Genomic DNA, 15,814 nt, shown 5'->3' with positions numbered 1-15,814 from the left:
TTTAATTTGCTTTCATTTTTTTATTTTTTTTTATTTTATCATTGTCCCTGGCATTTTTGTTTTTTCTTTTAATTTCTTGTAAGAAAATATTTACATTTTAAGAAAGATAATGAAGAAATATATTATTTTAAAATAGATTGGGTGTCTTACAAAATGTTGAAATTTATATCCCATACTTTTGTGTTTTTACCTTTTGTTTATTAAATTTTAAATAGAATCTTGCAAATGCTATTCACAATACAAAGAGAAAGTTTTATGGCTCAACTTTTAGAAATAATTTTTTTTTTTTTTTTTTGCTAAAAATTAATTGAAAAGAACATTTTACATTAAATATATGGAGAAAACTGAGCTGATTGATTAAAAAAAATAATTTGAAAATTTGGTGCTCAATAGATAATTTTGATTGGTTTCTGTTTGTAAATATTTATATGGTTATATAATTATGCTTTTTTGTCAGGTTCACTATCTGTAAAAGCAAATAACGAATGCTACATTTTACTAAAAGAATGGAAGTTATTCCCCTTTTCTTATTTGTCTGTTTTGATGTTTAAGAATGTCTCTGTATTTTTTAAAATAACATTGTACAACAATGACAAATGAAAATTGGCTAATTAGAATGAAAGTTTGATTTGTCAGCTTAATTGTTATTTAGATCTAACTTTTCAAATTCATCCCACATGATTTCATATTAAATATGCAAAAATATACCCACAATATAGTGGTTATTAATCTAACTCTAAATCTTATTTGTGACTTAGATTTTATATCATTGAAAATTAAGTTTTCAATTAAATTATCTTTTTAAATTTTTAATGTTTTAGTAATTTATCCCTTTTTATCATTATTAAATCAATTTAATTATTGTTTATATTGACAACACTATTGCACATGTTTGTAAATAAGATTATAAAATTACAAATAAATAACACTAAATATTTATTATAGATTTTTTCATTGTTATGCAAATTAGCTATACAAATAGCAGTGTTTGAGTTTTTGCTTTATTATATTTCAAATGACTTGCATTATTGATTTCAATAAGTGAGCCGTATTGATGGTAATGTACTTTTGTATGAGTAGAACTACTGACTATCAATCCATGGCTAGGGAAAGGTGCTAGTCTAGCTGCACTGATGAGTTGTGATACAATGAAACAGTACTGTATGTGAATCACACACACACATATATATATATATATGTATATATTCCAGGTTGAAAATATTCAAAAGATTAGTTAGAATCATTGAATTCTAACAGAGGTTGTTGATAGTGCTCAATGAAAGACACGGAAATTTATATATATATAATATTCTAAAGATTTTAAAGATAAGAATCATCCTGGGACTAATTTAATCATGATTGTTTTATGCAGTTAAACTCAAGTCTCATTATTTTCATTAAACACAAGAATATGGATAATATACACTAGTTTTATTGATCAATAATGGTTTCTATTTGTCTCCCCACAAGGTCAGAGTTAGAGGTAAGTTTTCAATAAGAGGAAAATCTAGCTTTCCCAAAAAAGAATATTCTGGATTGTGACAAAAATTTAAATTGCCTCAGTCTAGAAGTTTTTCTCACTAACCGAGAACAGGAAAGATAAACAGTAATAGTCAATCTATTCTATCAATAATAATTGTGTTATTCTAAGCATATATTAAAAATTAAAATCCATGCATATTTGCACTTCCCAAATCTGGAAATTATCTATTAATAGCTGCAACCTTCCCAGTAAGTCAATTAGGATAAGTGTGTTGTCAGCTTTTCCCTGTCTTTAATTTTCCTTGAACTAGCTCATTTGACATAATAGTAAGAGTGTTCACTGATGGACCAGGAGACGAAGTTTCAACCCCCGGTTGAGTCATACTGAAGACTCAAAAATCAATGATACTTGATACTTGATGCCCTCTTGATACTTAGCATTATAAGGTGAGGATCAAGGGTAAGTGGAGCCATCTTGAAAAAGAAGTGGCATCCTCCCCTATATCTCTGTATAGTAGCTAATGAAAACGGAGCCATTTGTTATGGTTGACCGCTTTACTTTTTACTTATGTCTTTCCTGTCTTAATTTTTTAGTTTTCTATACTAAAATCTTGATATTAATGCATGGTAATCTTTTCTAATGAACCCTATAATTGATATTGGTTCTTGAAATCTATAAAACGATATATAATAATAATAAAACTATAAATTCTGTTGACTATATCAAAAGAGTTGCATAGCAAAAAAATGAATACAATTTAATTTTCTGAGATAAGCAAAGAACAACTGGCGTTTTTTATTGTTTTCTTTGTTTTTTAGACTAATTTCAAATTTCAATAGTTGCTCCAGCAAGGCTTAAGAGTTTAGTCTATCTTACTACTGAACAGATGGATACATATATTTTTCAAGCATATTAGTAAAAATGATGCAAGAAATTTGTCATGCAGAATCCCCATTAACTACCACGCTACCACAAGAATTCATTTTCTTGTTTTATTTAATATCTCCAATAAAGAATATTTTATTTTGTTTGAATCTTATAAGGTTATAAAACAAAACGAAATGATATCCTGTTTTTCTAAAAAATCCAAAAATCAACAATCTGGAGTTCTTTTCGTGCTAAATTGTCTCCCTTGCACCATTAGCTTCTGAGAAATTTTAGTCTTTATTTTTGATTGCTAAGACTTACCTTTCCAATACTATTTCCGTAAATTAGTATTTTTCCCTTCTTTCTTTCTCATGTATCAATTGTGTCTTTTTGTACATTTACTTAAACATTTCTTTTCTTCACTGGACTATACGTTAATAAAATTATTTTGACTTTGTTTCTTTTATCTTTTTCTATTCTATCTCTAGTTATCGATTCTATATAATAAAGTCAGTCTCTTTTTGATTCCTATCACTTTTTTTCCTACAAATATTTGATTCTGGTCCCTCAGTTCTTTTAGTGGATCGTTGCAGTGTGTTTTTAAGAAAAATAAAATGTAACTTGAATTTAATTCTTTAGAAAATACTATGACCGAGTCAAAATTATTTTCATATAGACGACATCTTAAAATAAGAATGGGTGTAATTTTGTATTCTTGAGTTACTTTCCTTTGTTAGGAACAAAAGATATTTTGGAGGGGATGGAAAGACCAAACAAATTGCAGAATACTACCAGACGATGCCGGGTAAAGACAGCTAGTTGAACATATTCTGATGAGGCTACATAAACAAAATTTCCCAGAATTTATAAATGTTGTAAAAACTGCATATTCGATTTATAACATGCATAAAAGTTTCAATTTTCAATAAATATTTAAATTAAAAAATGGCAATGCATCTAAATTTGATTTCTAGATTAATTACCAATTGATGCGCACTTGTGGTTTCGAGGAGTGTTTAACCTCTCGTTGATATTCAGACCACCTTGTAGGGCGCACAGTGGTATTATCAATGTTGATATGAACTATGAAATCAGCTACACCAAGTTTAAACTTAATTGTAATACCATTAGGAAATGCACTTTCTTCTCCAGCTATGAGTAAAATAGCAATTCGTATAAAGCAATTCGTTTACAAACGCTTCCATGTTTTGGAATTGAATAATCTGAAATGGGTTAATATGCGTAGAATAGACAAAGAAAACAAACCTAAATCACCTCTTGGAGATTCCTTATCCAAAGTGGGAGCTGTCTCTATCCTATTGTACAAAAGAGAGAGGAGGAGTCAGGGTTAATCCCTGATGTCTACTTTTCCCCCATGTGTGGAGAGTGCTGCTTGGACAATAATTATCTCCCAGAGAGAGAAAGACAGATCTAGGTTTATCTCTGATGCCTTCGGTTCTTTCATGCATGCGAGAGTGATGAGAAAGCTAAAATCTTTCTTTTTTCTTTTTTTTTTTTTTTGTAACTCTTCTGAGCTTTCGACTCCACATTTAACTAATCTTGTGAGGAACAAATCCCTCATTGTCTATCAAAATGGTGTTCAGTCTGCTCAATATTCAAACGGTTAAAAACTAAAATGAACTTTTAAAACATCCATAAGAAATCCAAATTTCTTTTTTCTTTTAAAGACTCCTATTTCATTTGTCTTGTGCCACAAATTACTTTCAATAGCTGGAACTTCCAGTAAATTGGTCTTTCACAGTGTGTTTTGCATACCACAGCAATATGCTTCTTTAAAATTGATTAGAGAAGTGGTTCTTAACCTTTATTCCTCCCCCCCCATTCCAGAAATGTGATTTTAGTTCTATAGTCCCCATCTTTTCTACATATAAAACCAAAATAATGACAAAATCGGTGTGAATTAAAAATATAACATTTTTACAAGTTCATAGACCAGACAAAACTCTTTAATATAGTAACAAGATCAAATATATTATTAAATGTTAGCATATATGATAAGATATAGGTGTCTCAAAAACATACTGATGTACTCACAGTCTGACGATAAAAATCTTTATTAACATAGAGTGAAACGGAATAGTTTCGAATACAGAAGACAAAAGTAATTGGAGAATCATGTTCGCAAATGTTCACATTGATGAGCATTATTGTCTATACAACGTCGATGACATTTAAATGTGAGTACATTTTCTTTTTAGACACTTTGTATATATATGTATATATCTGCAAGTTATGATTCTTTTTTAACTTGCTTTGTTCAGGTTTTAATATATTTATTTAATTATTTTTAGAATCAAGCCCTCACAGGAGGGACCACGTAAAAGTTTTCAACGTCAACCAGTGAAAGTGGTGCAATAATTTGGGCAGAAGTTGAACACTGAATGCCAAGTTCATAGTCGATACCAATAGTCGTTGTGCCATTGCTCTCTCCCATGATGACATTGAATTAGAAACTTGATATTGCTTCTAGCAAATTTTCAATGCATGTTTGTTGATGGCAAAAGAAATTTTGAAACAATTCTTTTAGTAAACATTAAAGGAATATTATTAAATGTTAACTTAAAAACAAAAAAAAAATCACCTATTTTTCATTACCACAAAGAATTGAAAATGTATTTACTGTGTTATCAATATTCAGTATATCATGCCCCTCATTTATAGCTCGACACTGTAAAAAAAAAAAAAAATCGACTGTTTGATCTTTCAACTCTTTGGTACATTGTGGCAGAAGTGAACAAAATTTCATTTTTTGCACAAATTGTCATTCTGCTGACCAATCCAGTATCAATAAGGATTTATCAGCAGCAGCCAATTAGTCTGTATAAAAAGGTAGCATTTTTTTTTTTTTAATTCAAGGTGCACTCAGGTTTTATCTGCTACTCTTAACTTCAGACAAGATGGCAACCCATATTGCAAGCCCCCTCCATCCTTATGGATCGGCACTCCTAAAAAAACTGAAATTGTGTTTATATTGACTGTACATGCTGAGTTGTTGAAAGATCAAACATCTGAGCTGTAAAAGCAGAACTACAACTATCTCGTTAAATGTTATAGTGTATGATAATATTTAATAGCACAATTCTTTCTTAGCTACCAGATTTTCAATGTGTGAAGGAGCAAGTTGAATAATGAGAAAGCAGTTTTATAGAATAAATATAGAAGGGCGATAATTTCCTTATTTGTATAATTCCATTAAATTTTATATTTATAAAAAATATAAAATTTAACGGAAATTAATAGGATTTTTTTTTAATGTGAAATGTTATAGAACTTGTTTTTATGTTAATATTATGCAAACATTTGTTACATGAATTTAAAAGGAATTGTAGAAATTTATGCTTTGTATTTTTTATTGTTTTTTGGAGTTCGTATGATTCTGTCTCCCTTTTTGGAAATAGATTTCTTTTTCCTTCTGTCCCTCCTTCCTTTCTGGTTAAGAACCACTTGATTAGAGCGAGGAAGACATAAACTTGAATGATTGTAAAATAAATGTTTCATGGCTTGTCTATTATTTGTAAAGAAGTTGTTGAAAAGTTTGCTTGGCCAGTTTATGCAGTTAGCCCACTGGCAAACCATCCCAACAAAAATATGCAGTCAAAACAACTTGTCTTCAAGTTGATTGTATAAAAAAGACAAAAGATTTTATCTTACCTAAAATGAAATTAAAAAAAAAAAAAAAAAAACAGGAAAAAAAGAGTAATTTTTGCCTAATTGTTAACTAAAAATGGTAATAAATTGTTTTCCAAAATTTGTGTTGACTTTCTCGTATAACATTTTTATTTATTCTTTGCTCATCATCATTCTCAGATGAATGAGAAATGAAACAAACCTCTTCCCAGGGGAGTGATTACTAAAATGAACGGAGTTTATTTTATTCTAACAGTACTCACTTGTGTTACAAACATGAGATGTATCTACGAGTAAAATTAATGTGGATGACCAAATTCAGAAAAATGAAAAAAATGGCAGGATTTATTTTTCAAGATTTATTTATTTGGGATTAAGAGAACGATCGATAAATGTCAAGTTAGGAATATATAACAGTTCAGATTTATTTGCAGGCAGAAGAATATGTAAAATAACAATTAAAAAAAAAGAATAGAAGAAAAGATTTTCTGATATTGGAAGAGTAATCAATACAACAATGCAGAAAACGTGCAGAATATCATAATGAAAACGAGATGATTAACGAAAATACACTTAAGTGTTTGACTTGAATGTCTGTTTAGTGAAAGCATGAGTCAAATTCGGGTGAAAATACAACTTTAGTGGATGCCACTATTTCTGTAAATGAAAAAAATATTCAGTTTCTTTCTCTTGGTATCCAAACGGTGATTTTTGTTGTTGTTTTCAAATGTCAAGGAACTTTTTTTGATTAATGAAAGTTATACAAAGATTTTCTGATTTTGATGTGATGCAAAGTGTTGTCTTTCAGATTTCAATTTTGTAGATCTTTGAATATTTTGATATGATATATATAATCTTATAATAATATATAAACCCTGTGTATCACTTTATTGCAAGTCAATATTTTTTTAATTTTGAAATTGCTATGAAATGCAGAGAAGTGAAATTTGGTATAACACTGGAAGAGCATAACAAGGTGCCTTATTTCCCTGATTTTTGTGGAATTTTAATAATTAGGTTAATTTTTTTTTATTTTCTGGTAATTTTAAATGTGTATCACTTTATTGCAGGTCTCTCAAAATGCCTCGAAAGGGTCGATTTACAGCTAGTGAAAAGGAACGTGTTGTTGCAAGGCTTGCAGAAGGTTTATTTCTCGTAGATCGAGCCAAGGAGCTTGGAAGAGATCAAAGAACATTGTCTTCATTTGTTGAAAATCAAAACCTCAAACCAAGGAAGGACAAAAACACAAAAGTCAGCTTTTGCTGTTAGAAAAATTCGCCATCAACTTATTACACAGCCGGGCAGCAACAGTGCTTCTATATTTGACAAAGCTGAAATAGCTTCTTAACCAGAAAGACACGCTGCGATGTCTTAAACAAAATTGCAAGAAGCATTAAGTCCATAGCAAGACCTGTTTTAAACCAAACTCATAAAGAAAAACATTTGGCTTGGGTTCAGAAATACATGCAAACCAGCTTTGAAAATGTTCTTTTCACCAATGAGGCCAGAGGAACCCTTGATGGACCAGATGGATGGGTCAAAGTTTGGAGTTCTCTTGGATTCCCTACCCCTCATCAATTCCATCATCAACAGGGAGATGAAGGTGTTATGCTTTTAGTTGGAATCTACGATGAACTAATTGAACCATTTTGAGTGCCAGAAGGTGTCAAACTGACACGCCAATCTTATATTTTATTTTTAAATGAGCATTTGTCATCATGGCTTGATCGGTGCGTCACAACAAATTGATTTTTATGCACAACAATGTGTCATACCACTCAGCCAAGACTACGACAGCCAACGTTAAGCCATGAGGCATTAGTAGAGAACATTTGATTACATGGCCACCTTTTTCTCCAGATATAAACCCAATCGAGCAACTCTGGTTAATAATAAAGATAAACATTTATGAAGGAGGTGTTCAGTTTTCGTCAAAAGATGAACTGTGAAGGAACATTTTGGAAGTTTCCTATAGCATCGCATCCTCTCAAATCTGCCGGTTGACATTATCAGTTGACAAGAGGCTATTCAAAGTGATTTTGCAGCATAATAGTTATGTTGATAAATAAGTATTTCCTTAAACAAAATAATGTGAAATTCGTTCTTGTTTTTTTGGTTAATATTGTTACATAAATAGGAATATGAAATTATAATATTGTTTTTATTACAATATACATTTTTAGCCACTTGCAATTACCAGAAAATAGAAAAATTAGCATAACTTTCGAAATATTTGTTCAAATTTCACAAAAATCAGGGAAATAAGGCACCTTGTTATGCTCTTCCAGTGTAAAAAAAATTTCATTTCTCTGCATTTCATAGCAATTTCAAAATTAAAAAAATATTGACCTGCAATAAAACAATACACAGGTTTTATAATCTAATAATAATGATATAATATATATAATCTTATATATAAAAGCTATATGTCTGTCTCCATATTTTCAAACTCTATCTCTTCCAAAACTAAAAGTCACAGAGTGGCGATAGACGCTTCAAACGATTGGATTTTTTATAGACCGTTCTTTTATGGACCGTTCTTTTATGGGTCTTTAGCTGGTTGAAATTGTTTTTAAGGGTCAAAAACTGGTCAAAATTGAAAAATATTATACATTTTGTACATTCATCTTAGTTTTTAAATTTTTAATCAGTTCATATGCGTATCATGTTAGTACAGTGGTAACATCACCAGCTTTGAATGCTACAGTTTTGCTTTCGGTTTCGATTCTAGCTGATGGCAACCAAATCACTACTCTGTAATAATATATACGATATCTGAACAAATTAAAATATATTTAAGCATATTTTAAAGCTTTGTGTCCCCCTCCCTTTCATACCAGTATATAAAATCTCTGAAAAGGTTTTTTTTTCTTTAGCAGCGATAATGTTACATGCACTCAGCATCAGGTAATTCAGAAATCAAGATGAGGAAAACTGACAATTGTAGATAGTATTTCAACAAATTTTCTTTAAATGAAGGCTTATGGAGACATCTTAGGTATCACCATGACTATACATTTTTAAAAATTAATTTGAGAACCATTGTTGGCAAAACTCATCTGCATTTCAAAACGATGTCATCACAGTTAATAAAAAAAGAAGAAATTGGTTCGGTCATATTGTCAAAAGAGGTCCTAAATGCAGTGTATTGAAGGAAGAATTACTCAGTAAAAAGACTTTGTTGTAGGCCTTGAAAGTGATCCGAATATACAGCTTCTGTTGCTAACGGTGAAGATTGTGCAATGAAGTAATTAATTAATGTAAAAACAAATTAACATCAATCATAAACAGATTGAATTGCATTCAAATTCTTTGAATGTAAACATTATTTTCTGCCTCACAACAATTTAAATAAAAAAAATGAAATGGACAGTTATTTGTTTGAAATGATTCAACACTTAGCCCACAGAAAGAAATACAAACATTGGAAGCTTACTTTAATGAAATACCTGTGTATGGTTAACAACACTGAAGAAACTGAAAACGCTTTCATGTAATACATAAATAGTATGTTAGCCAAAATATTTAATGACAAACGACTATACATCAACTATAAGAACACTGGAATTGGTCTACATTAAGCCCTGAATATAGTGTACAGCTATTCACCATGATACAACAACCAATGCGAACAGTGAATCTTTTGTGTTGGAAAACTTTACTAAAATATGCAAACTGTAAGTGTTGAAGGAAATAAAGCTGATTTATGCAGGAAGCTTTTATTAGCAATATCTTCTTTCCCCATCAATTTTCTAACTATTCCGAAAACATACAAAATGCCAAAATATCTTAAACTAAAAACACTTGTTAGAATCACGAGAGTATGGTTACCACCCCAATAATCTCTTCAGGAAAAAATACAAATCTGGCAGCTACACAAAAGTATACGAGGTTGAAGTAAATTTGTTTCTTTTGGGGGAATTCTCGTCATCTTTGGTGCAGGACTCAAACTGCAAAAATGGAGATTGAGCCCAAGTCTGCAAATTTTCCATATCGGCCATGTTAAATGAAGACACTGAATTTCTTAGTCACGTGTGATTCAGAAGAGAAAAACACATTCCATTGACTGAATATGAAATAAATGTTGATGCGTTGTCAATGCCATTGTAGATTTTGATAGTATCCAATGACTTTAATGATCATACCACAAAAACAAACTTGAACTGTAAAATTATTTCAAAACAAAAAACAATATTATTGGATAATTCTAACATGTGGGAAAATTGTTGGAGAAACTAAAATTGCCCTAAACAATATCACACACTCTTTAACATGACCGTGGAGGTAATTAAGAATTTATTTGCTGATAGGAAGTGTTTTATGTAAATATAATACTAGCAACCTTCAAATTTGATCAACTGGAGGATGAACTTATCAGAGTAGCCACCAAAAATCAGTCCCCCCCCCCCTACAATTCTTTTCTCATCTGTGGACACAACTCCAATTAGCACTAAGTCACTCTGTCACACAATCGATGATAGCAAGTTCATAAGAGAGGAAAATATAATAAAACCCTCAAAAAACCATATCCCAGGGTTCTACTGTATTCTGATCCAGAAAATAGCAATTCTTCTCCCTTTGTCAGAAACATTGTTCCTAGAATGGGAGCAAGAGTTATGAGGCTGGCGAAAGTAAACCGAAGATTCACTTTCTACTCTGCTTAAAATTCTTCTGAAAACCTGGGTTCTTGAAGTTGGAGCTTCTGGCCACAATGAGAGTGAGCATGATGATGATGATGTTCATCATCATCATCATGCTGTGATTTTGTGAATACTTCACCATCAATTGATGACTTAAGACAAAAAAAAAAAATGGCAGCTCGTCATTTGTTTCAAATTCTTTTATAAAATAAGATTTTTTTTTCCCCCTGCAAGTTTGTTGCAATTTTCTGAACGTGTCTACATGTTTATTTAAAAATAATGTAATTATATATTTATGATATTAATCAAAATCCCGTCTAACAGACGACTTTTAATTTATGTGGGGGGGGGGCATTAAAATTAGCATTCCTAAGTTCTACAATGTGTGATGCATGTGTTGCAGTTCTCGTTTGCCACATTTTACAGCCTGTAAGTGTTCAGAAATACTACTACTACTACATGTAGTAGTAGTAGTAGTAGTAGTAGTGTGTCAGGCTGTTACCGCACGACATGTGGTCAACTGTGGTGTCGTGATCATAAAGTTATCGATGAGATCCGTAATCGTTTTCCTAATATATGAACAAGTTTTTTCCTTTTCTTTTTCAATATAAACTTATTAGTTTAATGATTTGCATTCTGTCCAGAATCGATAGCTGTTTGATTCCCGTGTGTCGACATGATGTTGTACCTGACTAGCTGGAAGAAAAAGGCTTTTATCAAAATGAATTCACGGCATTGTGCTATTAACAATTAATAACTTATTGAGTCAACAAATCTTGACACAGTGCAGTGGTTTCATATTTTGTTACTCGAAAAATATTAGGGAAAAAATTAATCTTCCTCATTTGATTAGCGATACAACAAAAATTAGGTTTTAACAGGTGTGCAAGTCTGGTTGTCTATTATATCTACTCTTTGCTTCATTGTCCAGTCAAGCAGCCAAAACTTAACTTGTCTAGTGAATATTCAATTCTTTGTGCTCTTCTCTAAATCAAAACGATATATATATATATATATATATATTTGTTTTTGGTTTTAGCGATATGTTTTGAATGAATTCAATTATTTACAAAAGTGCATTTTTACCTATATGCAAGTTGGGAATAATTTTCGCTTTTTAACCAATTTGGTACCCCCACATGGGGAGCGGTATATATATTATTTTTAAAATGTAATTATCCACTGACACATGTTTCGTCGTCTATGACTCATCAGAGTGGCTGTATCTAGCGAGATTTGAAATCGGGACCCAACGGTAATGAGCCTAAACCCTTACCCCTGGACCATCTCACCGACTGTCTGGATATATCGCAATTTACTTAGATGTTTTTGGTTTTAGCGATATGTTTTGAATGAATTCCCAACTCGCATTTAGATAAAAATGCACTTTCGTAAATAATTTAATTCAGTGGATAATTATGTTTTAAAAATAATATATATGTATATATATTCTTCCATTATCTCAAATAAAAATCTCAAGATTTCTCACAAAGTGATAGATAAAAATGTATGTAAATGAAAGAGAAAAAGATATTAAAACTACATCTTTTTTTTTTTTTTTTTTTTTTTTAAAACATAGGAGTCATCACTTATCAACGTCCAGAAGCCACGTGAGGATAAGGGTTAAAGAGTCAATGGGACAATATCATAGTAATCGTTAGTCGTGTAAATTTGGTAAATTGGAGTACTTAACAAGACCGGCTCATCAAGAACTTGTTTATGTTGGACTTGAAGACAACCAAATTGTAGTTTAGCTGGAAATCAGTCAAACAGAAGAGAGTTCCACATGTTTGTAGTTGTAAAAAAAAAAGCTTGGTCCATGGAATCTAGGTTTAGGCATAGATAAAGACTGGGGGAAATTATTGATAGTGGTTTCAACTAGACGAGCGTTTCTTGTGAAAGTTTGGCGAGGGGTGGGGGGGGCCATAGATTGGAGTTCAGACGAGCACTTGCCATGAAAATAACGATAAAGCAGAGACAGGCTTGCAATATCTCTTCTGTGAGAAAGAGCTTGCAGAGAAGAGAAAAGGGTATCCCCTACAAGGCTACAAAGTCTATTTTAAACTCTGTCAAGGCAAGATAAGTCCTTTCTAGCAGCTCCTGCCCAGATGTGGCAACAGTACTCCATCCTTGGACGCACCTGGCTCTTTTACAGGTAGAGAATTGCATCAGCAGTGAGATATCTACTGGATCGATAGAAGGATCTCACCACTTTCCCAGCTACCTTGGCAACGGATTTGATGTATGTGTTTCATTTCAGATCAGGAATAAAGGTCAAGCCCAGAAGTTGTCAAAACATGGAGCCTCCCCAAGACGAGATCCATTCATTTCAATTGATGTCAAATGGGAATCAGAGCGTTGATGATGTAAAGATAAAAGCTTGGTTTTAGATGCATTAAAAGTAACCAGCCACTTTTTTCCCTATTGTACTAGATGCTCAAGATCGAAGGAGAGAAAATCAGAGAGAACTTGGTCGTTTACGACTTTTGATGTGTTGCTATAGATGGTAGTGTCGTCAGCATAAATGTCTACGAATGATCTAAGGATGTGGTTTGGAAGATCATTAATGTAGATCAGGAAGAGAATTGGACCAAGGATGGATCCCTGAGGGACTCCAGCATTAATATGATGAGCTTCTGATATCTACCCATCCACCACTACTATTATGACCCTGAGAGAAATGATTTAATAACTGAAAAGACATCTTAGTTGAAGTGATCTCCGCTGAACTAGATATTACTTTTCACAGCAAGAATCTTGTCTCGGCACTTGTACCGAAGTAGTCAAGACATTAAAAAATGAAAATATCGAAAAGAGGTTATATTGTACGTATCTGTTTTTGACTGAAGATCTCCGAAAAAAAATTTCATTTAATTTGATCAAGTTTTTTTTTTTTTTTTTTTTTTTTTTTTGCAGCGGAAAAACACGTTCTTATGAGAGCGCGTTGAAGTCAGCCATTGTGAAATTTGATGAAGCTGAACAACACGCCACGGGGAGATAACTCAATTGAAAGTGCCAACACTCCCTTCCCATCTTTAATTCTAACTTTTCTTCCTAAAAATCGAACCTTTTGCTCGGTATCATAACAAATTGTTTTTTCACAGTAAAAAAAAAAAAAAAAACTACTTGATGAAATTAAGTGAAATTTTTTTTCGGAGAACTTTGTTTCATAACGAATATGTGAAATATAACCTTTTTCCGATATTTTCATTTTTTAATGTCTTGACTAAACTGTACAAGTACCCTTGTCTCTTTTAAAGTTACTACTTCCCAAGCGATATTTTCCAAAGGACTCCTAGAATCATGGAAAGGGTACATCCCCCCCCTCCCAAGTATAAACTCAGCCCTAAAATGTGCATATAAGCGTCCATCTTAGGTATACTACTTCAGTCGTAATAGAACCCCCACTTTCACTATGACACCTCCGCAATGTCAGCAGTATTTTATAGCAAATAGTAGTTTTTTAGGCAATAAGCGTTTTATTTATTTTCGTTTACGTGGATAGACATAGATCACAATAGTAGTGGTAGTAGTTATAGTAGTAGTATTAATATTTATCTCTACTTACGACACAGGATCTTTAAGTTTTTGAGTCGATAAGTGATGGACTGACAGGTGAAACATTTTTTCTTATAATATACATAAGTATTCGACAATTTGGTTAAAAATATCAATAGAGATAAAAAGACTGATTTTTATCAACAATTTATCTCTCCAATATGCTGCGTCACTTGATGTTGAAGCAGTCTTCTGCTATTTGGATGAATGTTGGTTATGGTTGCAAATGCATTTTTCATACCTGCCAGCATCCTATGTCTCTACAAAGCCACCACTAGCACATGTATCAAGTATTGTTGCTACATCTGAATTGTAACATCAAAAACTTAATAGCTCCTGCACTGTTTGTCAACCTCCAGCCCCTGTCACATCATTGTAGTGTTATATTTCCTATGTTTGTTTTATAAATACTTCCACAAAATGTGCTCTTATGAACTTATTGCACTTGTCACTTGGCATATAAATGCCCCCGAACGACCTGACAGTAAAATTCACCCCCTTTTACTGCAGATGTTCCTAAATGTGAGAGGATTTTTTTATCTTAATAGCTTCTTTCTTCAAACTGTTTGCCTTTATATTCTCTCCCTGCACCCCGTTTCCCTAACCCTAAAACCAACATGCAAAAATTTGAATGTAATGTGAACAAACACCTTGTTGTCCAACTCTCCATCAGACCTTTCGAAATTTCAGGTAGCTTGAATCGGCATTCAAGTGATTTGAATTACCAACTTGTCAGCCGTTAATATATGGAATATGTGTTGATGGTGAAGATAAACAAATAAATCAAAATGTTGTTCTACAGTCGGCTGATCTAAAATGTTGTTCTACAGTCGGCTGATCTAAAATGTTGTTCTACAGTCGGCTGATCTAAAATGTTTGTTGGACAAACATCTCTATTCATCAGACTGGCCTTGCTTGAGATGAATTAGAAAAAAGAAATCTTCTCTAAAATTAGTATTAACTTTAATAGATTCATTAACACAGGAACACAATACAGTTTGTTTCAATTGGATTGTTTTAGAGATAAAGAATTTAGTACAGGATTTTAATCCCAAGTCTTTGATGTCTGGTCTCACCACCTATCAAAACCATGACGAGAGGATCTGACATCTTGCTAGGTTGACATTTCCTCTGGAATTATCAATATTGGTGCAAAACTGTCTTGTCAGAAATAGGGGAAAAATTGTGCATGTGTAGTAATGCTCAATACATAATCGCCTGTGTATTGCTACATGAGTTTGGACATGCCTGTGTATTGCTACATGAGTTTGGACATGCCTGTGTATTGCTACATGAGTTTGGACATGCCAACCAAATTACATACCAATCAGAGATTAAATGAAAATACAGAAGAAAATAGATCTTAATCATGGAACTGCTACAGTGTTATTGTGGAATGAGGATTCGTAATAATTATGTGGTTTCTTTTCAAGAAGTGCGGCCTCATAAAACTATTCTTCTGCTGACTGTTTTCCTCCTTCATATGACCTTGATATTTTCAAGTCTTTATGGTGATCATCTTGCGTTCTTGTTAACTCTTTACATCAAGTGATTTCAATCCTTGCCAGGAGTAATTTCTATAATAAAAATTTGGTTTTAATTCAAAAAGCAAAGCACA

General features: G+C 32.1%; 1 protein-coding gene across 8 annotated transcripts in view; it reads left to right on the top strand.

Moving 5' to 3' along the window:
- LOC145261133 (microtubule-associated serine/threonine-protein kinase 3-like) overlaps nt 1-7,401 on the top strand; it is a 571,734-nt gene extending 564,333 nt beyond the window's left edge. For all 8 annotated transcript variants that reach the window (XM_080119401.1, XM_080119402.1, XM_080119400.1 and 5 more), the window contains one exon: nt 7,069-7,401. In XM_080119401.1, the coding sequence (XP_079975527.1) occupies nt 7,069-7,267 (199 nt within the window). In that variant the 3' untranslated portion in view covers nt 7,268-7,401. The remainder of the gene's footprint in view (nt 1-7,068) is intronic.
- Nucleotides 7,402-15,814: the final 8,413 nt, after the last annotated feature.

The sequence above is a fragment of the Euprymna scolopes genome, chromosome 37 (assembly GCF_053919585.1).
Source record: "Euprymna scolopes isolate OS-2025 chromosome 37, ASM5391958v1, whole genome shotgun sequence".
NCBI classification, from domain to species: Eukaryota; Metazoa; Mollusca; class Cephalopoda; order Sepiida; family Sepiolidae; genus Euprymna; species Euprymna scolopes.
Note: the sequence above shows the minus strand (reverse complement) of the source record. Positions and strands in the feature narration are given on the sequence as shown.